The sequence below is a fragment of the Brienomyrus brachyistius genome, chromosome 15 (genome assembly GCF_023856365.1).
Source record: "Brienomyrus brachyistius isolate T26 chromosome 15, BBRACH_0.4, whole genome shotgun sequence".
NCBI classification, from domain to species: domain Eukaryota; kingdom Metazoa; phylum Chordata; class Actinopteri; order Osteoglossiformes; family Mormyridae; genus Brienomyrus; species Brienomyrus brachyistius.
In genome coordinates, this window is record NC_064547.1 from 9,142,642 (window position 1) to 9,165,579 (window position 22,938).

At 40.2% G+C, this 22,938-nt stretch overlaps 2 protein-coding genes across 10 annotated transcripts in view; one reads left to right on the plus strand and one right to left on the minus strand.

Moving 5' to 3' along the window:
• mcf2l2 (MCF.2 cell line derived transforming sequence-like 2) overlaps positions 1-22,938 on the minus strand; it is a 61,714-nt gene that overhangs the window by 10,507 nt on the left and 28,269 nt on the right. For all 7 annotated transcript variants that reach the window (XM_048976754.1, XM_048976751.1, XM_048976749.1 and 4 more), the window contains exons 14-26: positions 21,687-21,787; positions 20,745-20,833; positions 12,489-12,555; positions 11,650-11,765; positions 10,087-10,156; positions 9,894-9,986; positions 9,560-9,652; positions 8,390-8,515; positions 7,990-8,211; positions 7,474-7,566; positions 6,244-6,322; positions 5,275-5,344; positions 5,063-5,160 (exon numbers count right to left, since the gene is read on the minus strand). In XM_048976754.1, the coding sequence (XP_048832711.1) occupies positions 5,063-5,160; positions 5,275-5,344; positions 6,244-6,322; positions 7,474-7,566; positions 7,990-8,211; positions 8,390-8,515; positions 9,560-9,652; positions 9,894-9,986; positions 10,087-10,156; positions 11,650-11,765; positions 12,489-12,555; positions 20,745-20,833; positions 21,687-21,787 (1,317 nt within the window). The remainder of the gene's footprint in view (positions 1-5,062; positions 5,161-5,274; positions 5,345-6,243; positions 6,323-7,473; positions 7,567-7,989; positions 8,212-8,389; positions 8,516-9,559; positions 9,653-9,893; positions 9,987-10,086; positions 10,157-11,649; positions 11,766-12,488; positions 12,556-20,744; positions 20,834-21,686; positions 21,788-22,938) is intronic.
• Positions 13,805-20,763, plus strand: LOC125708875 (lactosylceramide 1,3-N-acetyl-beta-D-glucosaminyltransferase A-like). Of its 3 annotated transcripts, none has more exons than XM_048976772.1 (4): positions 13,805-14,026; positions 16,298-16,390; positions 16,513-16,970; positions 18,045-20,763. In XM_048976772.1, the coding sequence occupies exon 4, from the start codon at positions 18,281-18,283 to the stop codon at positions 19,412-19,414; it is 1,134 nt and encodes a 377-aa protein (XP_048832729.1). In that variant the 5' UTR covers positions 13,805-14,026; positions 16,298-16,390; positions 16,513-16,970; positions 18,045-18,280; the 3' UTR covers positions 19,415-20,763. The 3 variants fall into 3 exon arrangements, with proteins under 3 accessions (XP_048832729.1, XP_048832730.1, XP_048832728.1); XM_048976773.1 differs by having other exon boundaries at positions 16,804-16,970; XM_048976771.1 differs by having other exon boundaries at positions 16,298-17,109.

Here is a 22,938-nt window from a genome sequence, read left to right on the forward strand (position 1 = left end):
GATAAGAACTTATTGATTATACCCGGAATCCGTTGAACATATTCTGCTTCCTAACAGATAAGGGTAAAGATGAATTTTGACCAAGATGACGCAACACACCTCAGAAGTTTTATTTCCTTCCCTGACCTCGCAGACAGATAGCTTCTTTGGCTGTTCTTTAATAAACAGATATGTCGTTTTGCTCATCTGGGCCGGGGAATGTGTGTTGGTGGCAAAGGTTCAGACAGACTCTCTGAACATAGCTTATAACAGTTGCCGAAAATATGTAGAACAGGTGGCTGGGGGAGCCTCGGTGGGCTAGGACGGGAACCATCTTTTGAGGTCAGCGTTATGGGTCTTGACCTCATTATAAAACCTCGAACACTGTGCGCTCTAGTTGGGCTTTTGGTTCTTTACCATGCTTGTACTAGTTACCATTAAAAAAAGCGTATTTAAGATGGCAAAGGACAAAATGGGCAGCATCTCCGGGACCTGTCTACAGCATGTGGAACAAAAGCTCTGGACATTGCAAGTGTGCACAATCAAAGACGAGGTTACCTCATTGACAGGAGAAACTGTTTGCAAAAAGTAAACATATCTGCCTTAATATGTTAATAGGTTGCCAATGGAACTTCAGTACGTTACACAGCCATATAATGAATCTAAGGTCACTTTTTCAAGATTTTTTATTTCAGTTTGTACACAGAACACCATACAGAGGCCAAGGGGCATAATACCCTGACAGATTCAGGGGGGGCAGCACTTCATTGGGGTATATATATATATAAATAACATAACATTTGGGTAGGGGGGCCCATGGCGGCATATTGTCAATGGGCGGAGAATTTCCAGCTACACCCCAGACATCAAGTGAGGTTATTACCTAAACGAAAGCTTCAATTAAGCATATCAGAGGCACACGAAAATATGTTTGTGTCAGACCTCTAGTACTAACTTTTCCCCCTTTCCTGTAAAAGTGTTCCAATCACTGTATTATTCTCTATGAAAAGTGAAATAAAAGAATGAATATATTTAATACTGTCATGGAAAATAAAATGATATCTTAGCTAAATGCCTCCGGGCAGTCACTCTCCTGTACTGCAATTGGGGCAACTGTCAAAAAAGCTTAAATTATTGCCACTGCTAACTTTAAGATTACGTGACGGATTTTCTTCACAAAAAAGGAGACTTTTGTTTTTTTAAAAACCAATGGTGCAATAATTAATTTCTATTACACAAAGTAACTCCAAGGAGGTTACGGATCTGTTTTTATTTCAGAGTAATCTGATTTAATTGTTTTAATTGTCAGTGATAAAAGATATGCTGTTACCAGCAAAACAATTTAGAACATTCCATTAACCCTATTTGATAAGAAGCTCTTATTAGTGATGCTGGAAGGCTACAGCATTTGTGTGGCTTTCATGAAGGTCAATAGCCTCTTCACTGAATGTAAGTCTGGACCTGGTAAAATAGTCAGTAGCCCTGCAAAGTATAGTGCATACAGACCATCTGTCGCAGCCTCCATAACTCAGCATCTCTATAATTCAGTAAGTTACATGTGCAGTCTGAAATTTAAACTTGTGACATTTGAGATTATTGTTGCTCTGATTTACTCAAGGAAATAGAAAAACTCATGGGAGTATTAAAAGCCAACACACAAAAAAATGTATGTGTATATATATATATTAATAGACCTATATTGTCATCCTCAAAAATATCCCCTGTTAATAAACTTAGATATGACCAACTAAACTCCAGATGACATAAGTGGCTAGTTTTCCTTCACCAGGTATAATCCTTGTGATTAGTTTGGAATAAAGAAATATGATGCAGTCTCAACAGTAGGCAATGAGAAACTTTCATAAGATCCCTGTCATACTGTTGTGGAAGGGCGCAGATCACTTGATGAGTACATGTTCATTTCAACCGCTCACAATATTTTTATGACACTTGGACCATCATTAAAAAGGGCACAGGCATCTGGAATCAACATGACCTTGTCAAGGTCAGGTCCTCCCACTAAACAGGGTGTGAAACCACGTGTAAAGTAGTCAGAGAGACCACCGATGAAGCTGCAGGCATATTCTTTTTTCAAACATGTACATTTCAGCATGAAGTAAAATCACAGGGGTTACATGGGAGGAACTAAGTCGATGTGCCATATTAATATCAACATTTGAGATCATGCTTGGGCGGTATTTAATTTTTTATATCGTTAAACCGTCCACACATTATACCATGGCACATGGAAAGTTATTTAGCGATACAGTTCTGGTATTATGAAATTTTGTCCAGCCAAGCAGAGGGAATAGGATTCAACAGAAGGAGATAATCAGTAAGTTCTGATAAAAGAATAAAAAAAACTTAGCCAAAAAAACTTGTTCCTCCATCCATCCATTTTCCAAACTGCCTATCCTACTGGGTCGCAGGGGGTCCGGAGCCTATCCCAGAAGCAATGGGCACGAGGCAGGGAAGAACCCAGGATGGGGGGCCAGCCCATCGCAGGGCACACTCACACACCATTCACTCACACATGCACACCTAGGGGCAATTTAGCAACTCCAATTAGCCTCGATATGTTTTTGGACCGTGGGGGGAAACCAGAGTACCCGGAGGAAACCCCACGACGACATGGGGAGAACATGCAAACTCCGCACACATGTGACCCAGGCGGAGACTCGAACCCGGGTCCCAGAGGTGTGAGGCAACAGTGCTAACCACTGCACCACCATGCCGCCCCATGATTGTTCCTTTTCAAGATTATCTAGTATGTGTTAAAAAAAAAAAAATCAGTGTAAAGTTTACCACCACTGCTTTTGCAAGAGCTCTACAGGCATCATAATCATATTCATTCTTGTTGTTAGACTCACTCATAGACAGTGTGGCACATTTGTGAGAAATTTAACAAAATAAGTGAGGTGAATAGTGAAGAAGAACTGGTCACTGAAAGACATTAGCCTTCTGCTATATGAAAATGATTTGGATTTCAAGAGCGAGGCTTGTGTAAGCTATGCAAGAAAAAAGATAAAATGTGTACTCGATCAGTATGAAAAAAGAGGTCTTGTGATTTGTTGAAACAAGAATTTCTTGGTCTCACTGCAAAATATTATGCAATCATAACTCAAACACAGGCATTTCTAAAAGAACACCAACCCTATTGTAAGCAAGGTGGCCTTGGCATTATTTAATGAGGGCATTCCTTTTGTGGGGGCGCTGGAGCACTTGAAGAAAGCGCTAGAAGGGAACCTAGGTGACAGCTTCTTAAACAAACCCTTGTGACCTCTGCCAGACAACTGAAATTGGAGAAAGTGTTTACCTTTCAGCACAATAATGACTCAAAGCAGAAAAACAACGGTGAAGAGGATAAAGGACAAAAAGGTAAACTGAGTGCAGTGGCCCAGGCAGAGGCCTGCCTTCAATCTGATTGAAAACCAGTGAAGTCACTGGAAAAGGGCAGCAAAACAGCAGGTCCTCTGAAATTTGACTGAGCTGCAGCCATTTCATAAACCTTGCTGTGCTATGTTGGGGCTTTAGCAACTCAGAACGACTCATGGCACTAAGAGAAACAGAATATGCTTCTACCAAGTAAATGTACACTATTAGCCTTCTCTGGCATCCTGTTTAGAGTGCACCTTGCTTCATGCCCTATGCCAATATTTCCCAATCCCATTCCTCAGGGATTCTTCGACGGTCCATGTTTTTGCTGCCTTGCAGCTCCCAGTAGGACTCTCTGGCAAGGAGCTGGGAGGGAGCAAAAATGAAGACCGTCTGAAGGTCCCTAAGGACCGGGCTGGGAAACACTGCCCTACGCTCCCTGGAATAGGATCCAGGTTCCCTTGTGACTCTGCCCAGGATAAACAGTTAGAAGACAGATGGACATAAGCACTGTACATGCTGTGTATGGCCTATCTGTCATGTATGGCCTAGTCACAACTTCGTTTTGGAAAATTATAGTTTGCTCATACCGGAAGTTTCAGAGTGGAAAAATGAAAGGCGTATGCCAAGGACATCCAACTATTTACCAGGAAAATGCTTGGTAACACTTTACTTGAGGGGGCACAAGGAACTTAGTTACTCAGTTACTACTCAAATACAAATCATGAACTAACATAGTAACTGCATGATATACATGAACCATTATGATTGATTAATGATCAACAAACATGTGATCAGTGCATGATGAACACGTAGTTTCTGGTTAATTAATACATTAAGTAAGAGTGTACTACTACAGTACTTGTACCTTAAGTAAAGTGTTATCAAAAGCTCTGGTTTTAACTTTATAATCTGTAACATCAATGTGCTACCAACAAATGAACAAAATATCTACTGTAAATCACTTCTCTTCCAATGAACAATTTCACCTTTCTGCTGTATTAGGATTGGGGGTGGGGGAGTCATGAGGTTGCTCTTTCATGTACATTTGGTTTCAGACAGAACCAGGCGACACCCCCAGTTTTGCAGGAGAGCCCAATATTGCGCACAATCCATTTAACCAATCCTCGGGACAGTTACAAGTGATGGGGAATCAGCCATTGCTGCTGTATTTGTATTCAGGGAAGGCAACTCAATGACCAAAAAGTCGGAATGTGATCATAATTGAAGTGCATTGCAGTGGCGACGTTGTTATGTAGTCTGAATGTCTCACCGCTGAACAAAAGATCTCTGGCAAAGCTTGCATGGGCAACTCACTGTCAGCTGAGTGTCTGCGAGCCATACAGTACGTGACGGCTGATTATGAAAGTCCTGCCACGCTGGCCAAGGTGCAGCCTGATCTAAGTCAGGCTCCCCCAGGCAGTGCTATCCTATCATTAATTAACACCTGTCACATCTTCTGTAAAACCATGGTCATTATCAAGCCCTCTGCAAGGTGAGTGGCTCAGAGGGCCACAGTACCCCAAATGCTACAGGTCAGTAATGTCCTAGGGAAATATGAACCAGCAAAACAGAATATTTAACCCTGTGTCTGAGTCGTGAGCCTGGAAACCGCATGGTAGACATTAATATCAACTGAGCGATAACTGCACGTCCATCCTGTGATAAACAGTAAGCAACATTCGGGGCAGATTTGAGGATATCTTACCTCGCTTCTGTCTCATTGTAGGAGTGGGATTGCTACTTCTGAACCCTGCCTCCGAGCTGGAGGAATCGGACTGCTTGAGGGCGGCTTTTCTCATGTTTCTGAGGAATGGACAGCCAGCAAAATGCCATTATCGCCGCCTGCATCTCTGCACATTCGCCGTTCAATTACTGCATATAATGAAAACGTCTGGCTGGGGGGGGGAAACGGCGTACCGTGTGCCAGGCGTCATCGCGGAAGCTGGGTGCACATTCTCTGTGATCCTCTGATGCAGCTGACTGGCCTCTGACAAGAAGAGAAAATGTTATTGGAGCAAGGAAATAAGATTGAGGATGATGACTTTCACTTCAGACCTAGTGTCAGTGTGGGAATTCTGCCTAAAACACGCGGCGGTTTTGTTATGGAAATAGCTGTGAGGCAATGAAGCATAAAGAAACAGAGAAGCAATTTGCCGGCTTGTTTAAGACAATATGGATAAAATTTTAGATATATACTTACACTACCAGTCAAAATTTTTTGCACACACTGAGATTTTCTACATTTGCATGTTACTCACTTAACATTAACTAAAAATACACTTTATATTCTTTGCAAAAAAATTACAGTATGTTCACCATTGGAGTATCTTGTAGTAACTTGAGTACCTTACAGTATAGTACAGTACCTTACAGTGAGTATAGTTTATATATATATAAATAAATAACACTTTTAGGCAGTGACAGAGGCCGTATTTTGTATTGCTGAATGCCTAAATATACATGATTCATGGTATATTTACACTCCTTATACCAAATATCCAAGGTCAAGCTGACTCTCTTTCGCAATGATTCTGTTGAAAAAAAGCCATAGTGTACAAGCAATGATTGAGGCTATAAGAAAAAAAACCCAGGGAAGGGGAGAAATCAGGCTCAAGACCCGTCTGATGGGTGAAAATCTACCGTTGTGATTAAAATGTTTCTTATTGAAGTCTATGATGCAGTTTGTCGTAACGTCAAGGTGGGAATTTAACCGCAACTGAAACCATCGGCACCACAACCACGGAGAAATGATGGATGGAATATTGTGTAAACTCCGAGTTGGCTTGCTCCGATAGACGATGCTACTGCTGACATCAGATTTTTAAAATGAAATGTGGCTCTTTAATAATGAGCAGCAGATAACAAAATGAATTAAAAATGAAGTACCTCGGCATGCCTCAAGCTGCCCTGTCAGAACCTTCCTGATCTCGGACACCCACATGTTTTTCACGTCCACGGAGGATGCCTGGGAAGAGACACACAGCTGTGACTGCTTCTCCATTATATAAGAGGCACAGCTGCTCTGTGCTGCTGCTTCCCATGAGCTAACAGCGCCCCACAATGGCCAGATGTATTAGTACAAGATGCTATTTAAGTGCCAAACAATCATAGAAGTGAGTGGTGGTTGAGTGGCGATTCAAAGCAAAAACTGCCTCATCCTTCCCAAAATTAAGACAACAATAACAATATTAATAATAATATTAATAATAATTTCAGCTTATTATTCTTCAGCCCAGGGATGGGTAACTGGGGGCCTGTGGGGCGCATCCAACCCCCTCCGCTTTCCCCCAGCCTGCTCGCTCTGCACAGATATTAAATACACGTTTTATAAAAGAACAACAAAAAAACATTTTTAAAATAAATAATAGCACATCATGCTGCCTGACCGCTAGGAGCACCTGGAAACAGTGACCGGGAGAAACGTAAAACACTAGGCGTTAGTCAGCTATCCAGCTGAAATGACAATTCAGCGTGAATCTGTTCTTTCTTAAGTTGATTGCCATCCGAAAGTTACTGACAAATATCTTTATCTGTCTTCACCGCTTCAGTTTTCTGTTGTGCATTACATTATGTGCTCTTTAAAATCGCTTGGTTAGACGTAAGCTTGGCCGGTATTATGGCAGCATAATTAGATCCCTCCCAAGGCTACCTAGTTTTGTACTTTGCATAATTCCCGATGCACTTATCCTTCCTCCTTTGTATACATTTTACATTATACTGTGGTATACGGTGTTTTGGCGGGATTTTCAAACAATATGTCGATTTCCTATTAAAGTACAGACCTATGTGTGCCTATATATTTGACTGATTTTATGCTGATTTCAGATGTTTTGCAGCCTAGCTACAGAAAGCTCTAAGATTCAATGTTAAATATATTACATCACAAAATAAATACATTTAAAAATGGTTGCAGTACAATTTTTTATTCCTTACATGTGCTGGCCTAATATCAAAGTGGCTGATCTTTCAACCAATCTGACTGGCCCATCATAGCTGTTAATAAATTTTATGGAGTGAAGACTATAGTTGCCCATCCCCGCTTTAGGCCCTTGAGTCTCGTGGGGTACAGTCAGATTACATCTGAAACTCTCTTCCATCTGGCAGCAGACGTCATACCTGAATTATGTAGACTTCCTCCCGGCCATTATACCACACCTCGAACTTCCTGATATCACCTTTGACATTTTCAGTGATTCCAACGGCACTCATCTGAAATGAAATGCAGAATCAAAGCCACACTAATGCAGAGATGCCACAGTGAATTATGTTGTCATACAATTATGTTTCATATATGTTAAATTCATTGTTTTGAAAACTAGACACATGCAGTGCAGTGATAAGTTTAGAAGCAGCTTAAAAGGTGGGGTGGGGGGTATGCAGGACAATCCCAAGGGCCCTTGAGTAATAGGGGCCCTAACAAATTTGAAACGCAGTTCAGTTGGTCTGGGTTGGCGGCCCATTATGGTATGCTTAACTCACCAGGCTTTATGGTATGTCAAGATCTCTACCGGCACCCCCAGTTAAAGTGATTTAAAGGCACAGTCATTGTTTTTTTTATATAAAAATTAGAATAATCATAGGTGCTCTTCTCCAGATATGCAGCAGTAAAATGTGGTCATAAGCTGGCTTTACCTTGAGTGAGTGCTTAAAGCCATAGGAGGGAGATTTCTCATGGCTTTCTGAGGTCTCCTCCCGCTTCTTGCAGAAAAGCAGCATCTTGTTGTAGAGGAACAGGTGCCGCTGCATCGGTTTGAAGCGGGCCAGGTCCTTCACCTTGCTGTGACCCTTTTTGTGGTCCGTCCATACGTTGAAGGAGCCCTGCATCAGCAGCTTGCCCAGATCATAGATGTTCCCCTGGGATCAAAGGCCACATCTTACTTAAATATTTAAACATTGAGCTTCACTAACACCCAAAAGGATAACAGAAACACATCAGCACAGAAAACCCCATAACAAACATCAAAGCGAATGCTTTCTTCACACGACTCTCGGTTCCCCGTCTCCGGTGTGTGACCTTGTCACTAGCACGCACCTCAAAACCCGTGATGGCGATCTGGTGCATGGAATCGTTGACCGACTTGACGATGTCGAGCATCGTTGCCAGGGCCTCCTCCAGCTCCGCTGTGCCTGCTGAGTTTTTACTGCACTTGAGCATTTCCTGATTGAGGCAGCAGAGAACTCAAGCTTTACTCACATTATGTGCACACAGCAAAATGCCCTTTTCCAGCTTGTGTGATTTGTGCATGATCTTTCATGTAGAACACATGCCATATATTCAGTAAACCAGGAAAACTGCTGACCTTACACACACACACACACACCCTTAGGCAGCTAAAGAGATGTTTGTTAAAATGATTTCAAGCTGGTGTAAAACCATGTTATTAAGGCTGTCAAAATGTGTTAGCTTAGCCATTTCAAAACTTCTGCTAAAATCATCCCAGAGTTTGCAGCAGCCATCCAATACTCCCACGTAGTTTTTGACTCGACCACTAGCAAACCTCATATAGCCAATCAATACCTCATTGACTTTAACTAGTAAAATGTATTAATTACGTGAGCTGGCAGTGAAATGTGTGTGTGTGTGTGTGTGTGTGTGTGTGTGTGTGTGTGTGTATGTATATTATATATATATATTACATTTCAATACGTTCTTTGACTAATTGCACATAATTTTTTTACTGAAGGGAATTTCAGTATATATTTCTGCACCGTAAAACACTGCATTGTGACAGTTAATGTTATACATCAGCTTTTGAGCTGCAAAAGCAAATTTATACACAATACCTCCATAATGATGAGCGCAAAAAATTAACCAAATAATCCATTACTCAGCTTCCTATAGTCAAATTACTACAGTCACATTATTATAGTCAAATTCAGATTGTAGGATTTGGCTACATTGAACATATGTGTAATATTAGTTATATAACGAATTAGTTATATAATTAATATTAGTCAGATTAGTAATTATATTAGTAATTAGTAATTTTTTATAATGAACACATTCAGTACACTTAAACCTGATTGCAACACTCAAACCTCTTATAGCATGTTTTCATGTCTTTTTAAAGGAAGCTTTTAAAAGAAACCTAATTATTTTGTATTAACTGCTCAGCTATTTCAGTTCCTGTTTATCATATACTCTATGCAAACTGCAAGCGGATGCCTTGACCTTAACCACAAAAACTGTAGATCCACATGCCTTGAGCATGAGTTGGTACTTGGTGATTCTCTGCACGGGTTTCAGCAGGTAGGCGTCCAGCGAAAGCTTATGGTCCAGCTTCTTCTGGCATTCCTGCAATGACAGCTAAATGTAACTTCTGTTACATTCACACTCTTTATCACCAGTATCATCATCATCCTCACTTCATCACCATTGTCTTCAACACATTGTCATCACCATCACATCCCCATTATCATCTCCACCACATTACTCACATCACCAGAGTATTAACATCATCATCACCATCATCACCATCATTATCACCATCATCATTGCTATTGCTGTGATGCAACAAAGGAAAGCAAATGGTGACCTGGAAGAACGTGCTATCCCCACACTGCCTCCACAGAGCTTCAGAGCGTGGCTTGTTTTGACAGTACTTTTCATAGATCTGCAGGTCTTCCTTCTAGAGAAAGAGGCAAATGGAAGCAAATGGAGCTTCACCCTTCATCCCACTCAGCCTCTATTTGTAGGCAAGCAGTTTTTCTCATGTCTGACTCACTCACCTGTTTCAAAAAACATGTTCCCACCATTTCCGGATTTTCCATGCAGTTTTCAAGCTCTTTCAGAAATGTCCTATTAAGACAACGACAATAATAATAATAGGGGGCGGCATGGTGGTACAGTGGTTAGCTCTGTTGCCTCACACCTCTGGGACCCGGGTTCGAGTCTCCGCCTGGGTCACATGTGTGTGGAGTTTGCATGTTCTCCCCATGTCGTCGTGGGGTTTCCTCCAGGTACTCCGGTTTCCCCCCCACAGCCCAAAAACATGCTGAGGCTAATTGGAGTTACTAAATTGCCAGTAGGTGTGTATGTGTGCGTGAATGGTGTGTGAGTGTGCCCTGCGATGGGCTGGCCCCCCATTCTGGGTTGTTCCCTGCCTCGTGCCCATTGCTTCTGGGATAGGCTCCGGACCCCCCACGACCCAGTAGGATAAGTGGTTTGGAAAATGGATGGATGGATGGATGGATGGATAAATGAAAAGCAGCGAAGATATTTACTGGAGCTGTAAAAATTTGTATGCTGGGGTAACACTAGGTTACATGTCAATTCATTATCATATAAGTATATATATATAATTAACGCCTTTAAGTGCACTGTTTCTGTATATTGTTAAATATCACTAAAACTATTCAGGACAAAAAGTGATAAATAAATATTTAAGCTATACATTGAAGAGCAAAATGACAATCTGTTTCAGGACTAAAGGATTAAATATTATTCAGACGGAACACAAAATGAGCCCTATACAGATTTACATGAAGTATGGTGCTTTGAGGATAATGCAGGTTTTGGTGTAAAGGTTAAAATTCAAGATAAACCTAAATCACATGGTCAGATGTCTGGAGCATTTCCATGTTGTATAGCGTTAGCTTAGATAATTATTCCATAGCAGAAACTCAATAAACACACCTGAAGCATAATGGGTTGGACTTTAATCGAGCTTGAATGAGATATGCATGTGAAAGTGACAAGGATGTGTCAGGTGCTGCAGATATCAAATACGACACCCTTTAGTGTCACGTATGAGGCCTTTTTGTGACTCTGCCGCTGACTGTAACCCAATACAACCTGTGATCAAATGACCATGGGAAATATAATATCGATGTGGAGGTCATGAAATAGACTGATCTGTCTCCAAGAACCCTCTAGAACATGGTCGGCCTTGTCCAAGGTGAGTCCTCCACCATGTAATTTACTTTGATTAGGCGTTACCAACTGGCAGCAGATCGATCGGTAGGATACATGCAATAAGTTTAATGAGTTTAACTGTTCCAATTTTTTTCCAGGCGTGAAAAATACACACAGTCATCAGGTGTCTCAAATAATGCGTGGCTTTGAAATGTACAGTCTATTTTTTTTAAATAAACCAACCCTGCTGAACACCCCCAGCATTCCACGGTCTGGTAAAATACTCGCTGTGATCCAGCACTGGGGGGTTGAAAACCCTTAGCTTAGATGCTCATTTTTTTATACTTTTAGACTATTACAATCATGCAGATGAACTTTGTTAATTACAAGTGAAACTGGAACCTGTACAAACCATTTTTACGAGTGAGATTCCTTACCTCTTGTGAAACTCGTAGATTTCTGGAAGGTTACCAAACAGGACTTCTTTTTTGTTTTCAAGAGCTGCTGGCACTAGGTGGGATAGCTCAGAGTTATCCAGTTCAGCAGCATACCCCTACAAAGAAAAGCATTACATCCTTAACCCCTAAGCCTGGGAATGCCTACATGTGGGTAACTTCATCACTCAAATAACAACCAAATAAAATATGCTTAAGAAAGGCATCGGAAAATAACACTGCTGTACCACATAAGATCCTTCTCATCGAAAATGACAAGGATTTCACTTTTATTCTTTTCTTTATTTCTTTGAGGTGTGATTGCTATTGAACTACCACTATTTTTTGTCTAAATACAGGTAAAAGTAGTTTCTTCCCAATTAAATGAAAAAATGTACCTGTCCGGCCACATACCTTTTTGCGTTTCATAAAGTAGCATGTAAAAATATTTCACATTTTATCTCACAGGGCCCAGGTAACAAGCCAGTATTTTGTATACAAGTAGTACAGATACATATGTATGGTTCGGGTGCCACTGAGGAGAAGTTTAGGAACTGAAGTGGTGTTCATCTAGATATCCAAGTAGATATCAGTAACTTTTTGGAGAACAGAAGACATTTTTACTAGTTTTTATTGTGTTACTCGTAATTTTCATATGTTCTTATGTTAAATGATATTTTTTGTTCTAAGAAAATGTGTGCTTACTACCCAGATACATAGCATTAAACATTTCTTTTCAGTGACTAAGACTTTTGCACAGTACTGTATAATCTGAAAAATGCCAGGGGAGGGTTTGAATAATTGTCATGACAATGTCGAAATTAAATATTCAATTCACATACCTCTATGATGCTTTGCAACTCTTCAACATACAGTCTTTCTGTTTCAATCAGCTCATTCATGATGTGTCTAGGAAGAAAAATATTTAGTTCATTAGCTACAAATATAGTTACTATAATGATACCTGATACTGGAGAAACATCTGAAAAGGAAGTGGTTGGTGTTTTCAATATGAATCAAACTATGTACAGTGTAGTGTGTGTGTGTGTGTGTGTGTGTCTTTGTTTGTGGTCCAGGTAAACATGACATTGTGGGGACCAAATGTCTCCACAATGCGATGACAATCTATTTTGGCTTTGGAGTATATTTTTTTCAGTGTCCCCAAGGAGAAACTGATTTAAAAAAAAATAATCTGTAAATGCAAGTGTTTTGTATTTTGATTGGTTACTGATGGTTAGGGTGGGGTAGAGATGAAGTTTGTCATAGTTGAGATTGGGGTTATGCCCTTAGAAATAAATACAGTCCCCACAAAGATATAGATACCTAATCTGTATGTGGTTTCTTTAATAATAACTATAAACATCTAGCTTAACATCTAAACTTGTAGCTTTGGGCAGTTGTTGAACTAAATATAAATACAACAGAACTATCCTAGAACTTAAAACGTTAAAGTCATGAAAAGGGCTCTAGCAAAGCAAACACTTCTTAATTGCGAATTGTATAATTTTTATACCTAAAGTCCATCGAGGTGGTCAGCACTATTTAAGGTGCAATCACTATTTGTTGTTCAATTGACGAAAACAAAGCCTGAAAGCAAAAGCTGTGCACTTCTACATTCTTACTACGTTAGTGTGTATATAAGCTATATTATATATATATATATATATATATATATATATATATATATATATATACACACACAAAAAGGTCCAGCATTAGGTGAACCCATCACTGGCCTTACAGAAACCGTAAAGCAATGACGTTTCCAGTAAGTACAACTTTTGCATTTAAAATGCAAGCTAAACGTATGCTGGATAACTAGAATATGTTTGCCATACATAAGAGCTATATGTCGAATGCCCTCTTGTTATCCAGCATATCACGAGCACACAGAAGGCATTCGACTGAACAGCGAGTGAACAAGTTAAACACTATTTACACTATAATGAAATTACGCACAGAATAAAACGCTTATGGGATTCAGGTGACACAAACTCTAGGGTGACTGCTGCTCATAGAGCTAAAGGACAGCTAGTCACTCCACTCCTTGAAAGCAAGAGACAGGACAAATATTTTTAAGGGAACCGGTTATAGGTGTAGGCAACCAAAGATCTCGAACCGAAAAGTATCTCCTCCTTCAGGCTCAGGCAGATGAAGTGGAGGCAGCCCAGGCAACAGCCAGAAACACTAAACGCAGCGATAAGAAAAGCTGCTGCCTCTTCGTGACTCGTCTGTGTCCGTGGTAGAAAAAAAAAAAAAAACTACGCTACGTTTCTAAATTGGATTTTGATCACTACGTCCATCATATAAATCGGGGAAAAAATAACGAAATACCTGTTTACGCAAGATTCCACCCTATGGCTACAAGTTTGCTTTATTGGTAAGTGTCAATTTAAATCAACATTAAGTGCCTAAATGCATAAGTCAGTGGTTTCAATAGCTGATCATAAGTTTAGCTGAAAGTGTTTTATGTATTACCACATCTTAAGGGGGCACAAATAATGTAGTAGTACACGCATATTTAATGTCTAATGGAACGGTAACTGTTAGTTACGTGCTGATATCGTGCTTGCATGTTCATCAGTAATCGATGACAGTTCATGTATTTAATGCAGGAACTGTATTAGTTCATTATTTATTCTTCAGTAGTAACTCTTATTTGCGCTCCCTAAAGTAAGGTGTAATCGAAGATTATTATATGGTTATTCATTAATGTTCAACTTCGAAAACATGCTTTCTGTCAATGATTATGACATTTCCGATGTTACGCTTTGTAGGATCAACTTTTGTTTCTGTGGTAAACAAAAGGGTTACCTGTTTATGTACTGTCATTAAATTGAACGAATCATAATTTTTATTAATCATATATGAAATTTCAGTTAATTCAATAAAGGGTTTCAAGAAAGATTTCGCATAAATATCACATTGATATTACAAAAAACGTCATTGAACAATATTCAATACACATACTAATTAAGGAAAATAATGAGCTGAATAATAAATCTGTCTGTTACTCAGTTTAAAAAGATTTTTAGTTACATTGAGAAATATTTTAAGATTCACACACAATAAGATCAGAATTATGTGGAAACCGCTATTGATGTGTAATTTCCTAAATGAAGCCACACCCATTTCTGACGCAGGTTTTTTTGACCACACAGTCGCAGTCTTCACGCATCCTACACAGTATGGAAAAGTATGGAATATGATCAAGGTGTTTTCCATGTCTGGATAATTATGGAAATATTTTGGTTTTTCCTTACTATTTCAACAAAATGGCCTAATATATATTTAAAAAAAGGAATATTGTCTACGTCCACCTGAGCGTCCTGTCTCCTCCATAGCATGACCCTGACAAATTTAGACTATTAATCGTTTGTCTTACCTCTCATTCCTGCCCTCATTTTAATCACTCCCAAATGCCTCTAGTTAGCTACCTCATTAGTCTCGTTTATATGTGCTACCCAATTTTGTGTTCCTCAGTCCAGTCATGTTTAATTAATTAATGTGGCTTGATAGCTATACGTCTTATCGATTGCAACTGCATTTTTTGCTGCATATGAACCTGTTTTATTGATTACTTACATAAAATACCTTTCCAAATGTTTTAAGAGATTTTTAACAAAAATCATTTACATTTAACTTCATAATATAACCAACATGTATTATTAGATTAGAAATGCATATTCAGATTGATAATTTCATTAACTTAACCCAGTGGTTCTCAAACTCGGTCCTCGGGCCCCCACTGCCCTGCCCTTGTTTTCCAGCTATCCCTGCCCTACACGCTGCTGATTACCTGGATCAAGTGTGTTCAGTCAATCAGAAGCTGAAAGACAGCTGGGACTTGTTGATTATTCACTGATGCACTCATCTGCCAAGATTCATTTGAATTGAAATATTTGTAAAAATATTTCATAATATAAAAAATTGGTGTTTGTGATGAATTTATATTAATTAATCATAGAAAATGTAATTAGATATTTTTTTATTGCTTGACAACCATACTTTTTATGCACAGTCCATTCCATTTTAGAGCACCATAATATTTGGAACCATGGAGTTTAAATTAAAGTAGTTGTTAAAAGTTACCTACCATTTGGGTTAAATGTCACCTGATTTGAATTTCAACAACTGAATTAACACCCCAGATGTGAATTGTTCAACCTGAAATATTTATAAAGTGAGCCACACCCTGCAAACAATTTTTAAGGCTGCTACATGGATTTGTACAAATATTTGGGGTCAATTCTGATTGTGCTTGAACTAGACTAACTAGTGTGCATAAAAATATGAAAAGTTATGGGAACACCTTTAAACAGTAAATATGTTCCACATATTGTCTGAAGGGGGTAAATCAAAATGAAAATGGGGGGGGGGGGTCAAAACTGTTACAAATATTTACTTTTGTATTGTGGGACGTTGGTCAACATTCTCAAACTTAAACCTATACACCGAGACAAAACAAAGAAACAAGCCAGTCAATGTACAGAAAGGACAATTAAAATGCCCTATTACTCTGAATGAGGACAAGTAGAACAAGGGACTTCTATATTTAGAGATAATAAATATTGTGTGTGTGGTCTTTGTCTGCAATCTAATTTTTTGTTGTGACAGTCTAAATGAAAGGTTGATTTTTTTCTACTTACAGGTTGCTGTTCATTCCACCAGACAACCGGGGAGATATAGAATAAAGATATAGACAGCCTGCGATGCATGATCCAGCTATGTTTGGAATATGCAGGTTTGTACTGGGAAGTCATCTGGAAGAGTGAGGAGGCAAGGTGTTTTAGATATCACCCATGGTCATGAGGATGTACAATGTCACCTGTGATATTTTTTTTTACTTCCTTTAATCTCAGCCAGGAGTTTCTGAAAAAGAGCATAAGTGAACCAGTGGCTGCCATACAAGCCCAGTCTATAGCACCCCCACCTCTGTGCTTTGGATTTTCGACATTTCCTTTTCATCTTCACACTTTGCTCTTGCCACCACTCTGATGCAAGTTGATCTTAAGCCCCTTTCAGGCAGGCATTGCCACCCTGAACTTCTCTAGATATTAGCTGGAGGGGCTGTATGTGTCAACGCAAATGTCTGAATCAATCAGGGATTTTACCCTGCTAGCTCCGTAGTACCAAGTCCGTGGTTATTTCCAATAGATCCTATTTGTGAATGGAGCAGGAAATTATCTGCAGAATTCACTGCATGCAAGTGGGCGTGCTGATGACATTTCTGTCGTGCAACTGGCATGAAAACTGAAGAGTACAAACATCCGGAACATCCGAGTGTGAAGAAGAAGAGTCATTTATACGAAAATGGATAACTGGTAAGATGATGGGAATCGGGAATTTTTGTCAGTAAACAAAAGGCTGAGATTTCCACAGCACACTTTTTGTACCATGTCCTGCCTCCTGCATGCACTACCCAAGCGCCACCCCTCGCCTAAAACAAACGGAGTACTTCTGGTAGGTGTAAACACATCTGACATAGATAATCTCTAGTTGTGTGCCACATGTGTGAAAGGGCAACTCCAGAAAATGTCTGGAGATCATGTGAGAGAACAGCTTTGGTCTCATCTGTCCACAACACCTTTTTCCGAAACTCCACTTGTTATTTCAATATGTCTTGGAAACCTGTAGGGTTGAACTGACCATCTGCCCTACCCATCATTTTTCCAGTGTGCCAATGGGTATGTGGCCAGAAAAACTCCCTCTCCCCACTGGCAAAAGTAATCACTCACCTAAAGTTTTCATGGTGGGGGGGGCATCCCTGTTTGGAAAAGTACATTTTGGTGGACCCCAAAGTCCAGTGCTGATTGCGAATCCCAGTCCAGCATAACTTTTGTCCTCAAGTTGACAAGTGGAAATACCAGCTTCCAAAGGTTATCGAAAGCCTAGAATACAGGCTAGATGCTGAAAGATGCTGTACCACTTAAAAAACCTGGAAACAATGTGTCCCAAACATTATGGTGGCCTGAAATCGGGGGCTGCGTATAAAAACTGATGTAATTTCTACCATTTTATTAAATCTGATAACCAGATTTTTGAGTTGAGTGAGTTGATTACAGATCTAAACGTGTGGAGTCCAGAGGCAAATAAAAAAAATTAGGTCCTTGTCCCAAACGTTATGAAGGGAGCTATATGTACTGTTTAGCCCTGACAACATTTACTCATTTATCTGATTCTTTTATCCAAAACAACTTACAGCAGAGGGAAGGGTGTGCTCCCTGGGAAACCTGTGTGTTGCTAATGTAGTGCTCTACTTGTTGAGCTATAAAAGCTATACACTGTATTATATATATACTGTACACTGGATAAGTGGTTAGAAGTCAGATGGTTGAAGGACAGATGGGCAGTGTGATGGTTTTCTGACTTCTCATCCAGTCTTTACTCTTCTTCAGAAATCAAGACAGCATGACATAACCTCAGAAAAACATAAAGTCATCCACAGCCAATTCAAGCACTTCAAGAGCCAAATCTGAACACTGGAATAGCTGTTTGAAAATGGCATTTTTGATGAACCCACGGTATTCAGAAAGTATGTGTATGCGCTGCATAGAACGAATAAGATGAAAGCAATCTCAGTTCAACCTTTTTTCTATTGGACTTGACAAGGAAGCAGGAGGAGGATTTCAGAATGTTTTTAAAATTAAGAAAATTTAGGAAATGTAAAATATTCCAACTGACAGTCATATTGTTTGTTTTGTCTATTACAAATGTCTGTTGGGAGGACCTGGATCAACGTGTAGTCAGCCACCTAAAGTCGTACTTATACCGTTACTTGATCAACAATTACAGTTTCATAAACAGCAGCTTCTTCACTAGTCAGGAGAAGGCCCAGAGCATCAACACCTACCCCTACTTGATCAACAATGAGCACAAATGTGAAAAACAGGACGTGCTACTTCTCCTATTCGTGAAGTCATCTCCTAATAATGTATATAGGAGGCATTCTATTCGCTCAACCTGGGGCAATGAGATGTACATCTTGCAGACTCTGGGCGTCAGAATGAGAGTGCTGTTTGTATTGGGCGTGCACAAGCAGCACCAGCAAAGGCACTACATCCAGCGAGAGCTCATCAGAGAGGCTCGCAGGTATAAAGACCTTGTCCAGCAGGACTTTGCTGACACGTTCCACAATCTTACTGTCAAGCTGGTCCTCCAGTTCCAATGGGCTTACACCTACTGCAGACAAGCCAGGTTCGTCATGTCAACCGACGACGATATGTTCATACACATGCCCAACTTAGTGCGCTATCTGCAGGGCCTGAGCAGAAGGGATGTGCAAGATCTCTGGGTGGGTCATGTGCACAAGGGATCCCCCCCTGTCCGTCACAGAAAGAGCAAGTACTATGTGCCTTATGAGCTGTATCCATGGATTTCCTACCCAGACTACACAGCGGGGGCAGCATACGTGGTGTCCAGGGACATGATGCACAAAATCTACCAAGCAACCATGACTCTGCACACTATGCTGCCCATTGATGATGTTTTCATGGGCATCTTTGCCAGTACAATAGGGATTTCGCCCCAAGATCATGCTTACTTCTCAGGTGAAGGAAAAGCCCCATATCACCCTTGTATCTATGACAAGATGATAACTTCTCATGGACATGTTTCAGACATCCACTACCTCTGGAAGATAGCAACTGGTCCGCAAAATGTGAATGTGTCCACTGGACTCATGGGGAAGCTGTACTGTACAGTTATGAAAGCAGTGCTTCTGTGTAAACCGTACAGCACCTACTCCTGTATAGCAGCCTTTTCATAGCATTCACTGCCCTTTCACTCCGTGACAAAAAGGGTTTTTGTAAAGTTTTAGGTTTACATCTCTAGTAACTAACCCACCTTTATACCAGCAACCCATAAATAACTTGTTCTCAGGCAGTAGCAAAGGTTTGAGTCTGTAGCATTTCTGTTAAAATGTCTACCTGATCTCAAGATAAGAAGGACAGGATATCAGGGGTAACTATTAGGTTAGAGAGTTGTGCTCACACACACCTTGAGTTTTAAATTCTATGACTTAAGGCATGTAAACTCAAAGTTTCATTCAGAAAGATCAGATAGAAGCAGCCCAGTACATAAAGCTATATATTTTATTACAGATCTAAAGCATAAAATTGGGTCTTCAAAAATGTGTCATTTAATAGAAAAATAATCAGCCAGGCCCTAGAGCAGCAGGGGTTACGGGCCTTACTGAGGACCCAGCAGTTAAATCACTCTGCCAACCACAGGATTTGAACCAGCAAGCTTCTGCTCACAGGCAGAGTGTCTGAACCTGCTGAGCTACACATGGTGTGAAAAGGACCCCCTTCCCTAGTTGGCAAAATATACCGTTGCTCCTCGGTAGCTGCCCAGATTATTTCCTTTGTAAAAGTAGCTCTCACTGTGAAAAAAAGCTGGAGGCACTGCTTGGGAGTTTACATCCCATCCACACTGTAATATACCGCAAGCTAAATATCAGTTGAAGGAGATACAGACAGTAATAACGTAGCAGATGCTTTAGCAAATATTATTGACCAAGGCTTTGTGAATTCATGCTAATTGTTTTAATAAAACATTTAATGAAAACATAAGGTAAATGTAAATTAACCTACTGGTTAAAATGGTGCAATCTTTTTTCTAATTATTTGTGTGTAATTAGAACTGATTCAGTGCTCAGCTACAATTAAGGCCATTTCAATATATTTTGTGCAAAGCTGATGAACTGTTTTAAGATTAAGATTGTTGTATGATTGCACATTTTCCATTAAATGGGTGCGTGATTATTTAATAATTCATCTGGTTCATCTGCAAAACGCAAGTTGAATATGTTAACTAGCTAGTTAACAAGGGTGCTACTGCTTCTATGGAGAGTTCAGCCATAATTGACTTTTGATTATTGATTGATTGTTGAAAGCATTCATAAAAATATATAATATACAAATGCAATATCCTTGTGAAAACAATTTTTTCTAGAAATCTAACTTCAAGTCAATTATGTGAGTATATGAAAGACACTATAGAAGTGTACAGGTACATTCAACAAGAGAAAACACACAGAATGAATGTCAGTGTCACAAATGAGACTGACACCATGCCTGTAAAGAGTTAGTTTTTACCTTCTTCTGCTTGACAAAGTTTCTTCTGTCTCGTTGGACACTAGTGCGTGACTCGTACCTCCCTGGCTGGCTTCGTGCATGACTTCAATCTGCAAACAAGTGGCAAAAAACCGGCCAATTTAAATGATCAAGGACTTTACTGTCTATCAGTCAGACTAAGAGAGAGAATATGACAGGGAGGACAGATTAACTAAGCCAGACACATTGCTGACTTTTGTTTATCATATTTATCTGTAAAGTTGTTCTGATAGATCACCGAAAAACATTTAATGCCACACTTTAGCTGTCATGTCCACATCAGTAATGAACTTTAAAACACCAGCTGCACTCTTACACCAGGAGAGTGACATTTCAAAGTAAGGTCCTCAAAGGCTGCATCTGCTATCTCGTTTATACAGAAGGCCTGAATTACAAAACAAATAAATGAATCAAAAAGCACAATGGCAATTAAGAAAGCACAATGGCATGTCACAAAGAAGTCATCAGAAATTGCTACTACAATTAGAAATCACAATGGTAACTCAGAAAATACACCGAAATAGTAAATAATTACTGAATCTCTCGGTCTTGCACTGATTGGACCCTTACTATACCTATCATAAAGAGAACTCTGAAATTGTTTTCTGAATTGCCATTGGGTTTTCTGAATTGTTGTTCAGTTTTCTGATTTGCTGTTATGTTTTCTAAATTGTTGTTCAGTTTTCTGATTTGTTCATTTGTTTTTGCCTTTGAGGGCTTCCATATGTGTATCCTTAAACTTATACAATGAAGACATACAATGAAGTATTCCTCCTTGGAAAGGCCCGATCAATAACGGCTGCAATGAAACCAAATCTGACTCGTCTTATAAAAGGAGAGCAGTAGTATGAATGAATCATATCCAATCCAACGGAGCCACTTTTCTAACGACTGCCAGTCTTTAAGCTGGGTACCGTACTTTACCTTAATGCCTTTGGATTTGCGGATGTTTTTCTTTTTTGCCAAATCTGTATCGGCAAGCTGCTTTGGGGGGCTGGCCTTCTCTGTAACCCTGTGGTTTGGTGCTGAAAGAAAACAGATCAGAACGTGAACAAATATGTAAAGCAGGCAACATTCTACCCCACAGTCTAGATAATTAATAATTGTGTTATGCCTGAGCAGCTATGGTTTGATTAACCTGTGGTCTGTCTTACCTGCAATCACGTGCTGATTGCTACTACCTGTCGGTTACCTGTAAAGGACCTGGCCTGATCAGGCTGGATATCATTAGCGAAATGTCTGTAGGCTGTGGTCTCCCTGGATTCCAGGAGATCATTAAAAGGAAGGTGTGATCATCAGCGATATTCAGGGAAGGAGGAGGACCCCATGGTTTCACCAGGACTGCCCACTCTATCCCCCACTAGAAGCCCTGGATTAATACCACCTAGTGCTGAGGGAGTGGACTGCCAGACTTGAGCTATGAAGGACTATTCCAGCCGGAAAAAAACAGTACAGACAGAAGCTGGAGAGCAACTTTGGCAGCTCTGACCTGCGACGCTTGTTGAAAGAACTGCATGCGATAATGGATTACAGAAGCTCGACAGCTGCATCTACAGACATCTCCGCCTCACTCCCAGATGAGCGGAACAGCTTGAGTATCAGTGTGTGCCAACATCTTCAACTGGTCCCTGTCTTTGTACACTATACCACTCTGCCTAAAAGATGACCACAGTTGTGTATGTGGCAAAGAAATGTACTGTTACAGTATCTGCTTGAACAACTACCGTCCCATTGCTTTAACCTCCATAGTTATGAAGTGCCTGGAAAGCGCAACCTCAACATCCCCTCAACCCTGGCTCCACTCCTCTCCGACATGAGATCCCTGGATAATGCTGTCTCCCTCACCCTGCACACTGCTCTGGGACATTTTGATTAAAGCAATCCTACATCAGGACGCTATTTGTTGACAACTCAGTTTTGAACAGCATTATACCTCCCAAACTGTTATAGCTGAGAGCTCCATCTGCGACTGGGTGTTTTCACACTGGCACTTTTTAGCCCTGACTCTGGTTGGATTCCCCCCTTGGTTTGAGCAGATGTAAACATAGTAATCGCACTCAGGTGTGACCCAAAACAACCACACTGATACCCTTGAGAGGAGGTGGTCTCAGTCTGGTCACAAGGAGAAGGAGAAAGGAACCAAGGTCTTGGTCTAGCAGCGAGGTACATTGCCTTC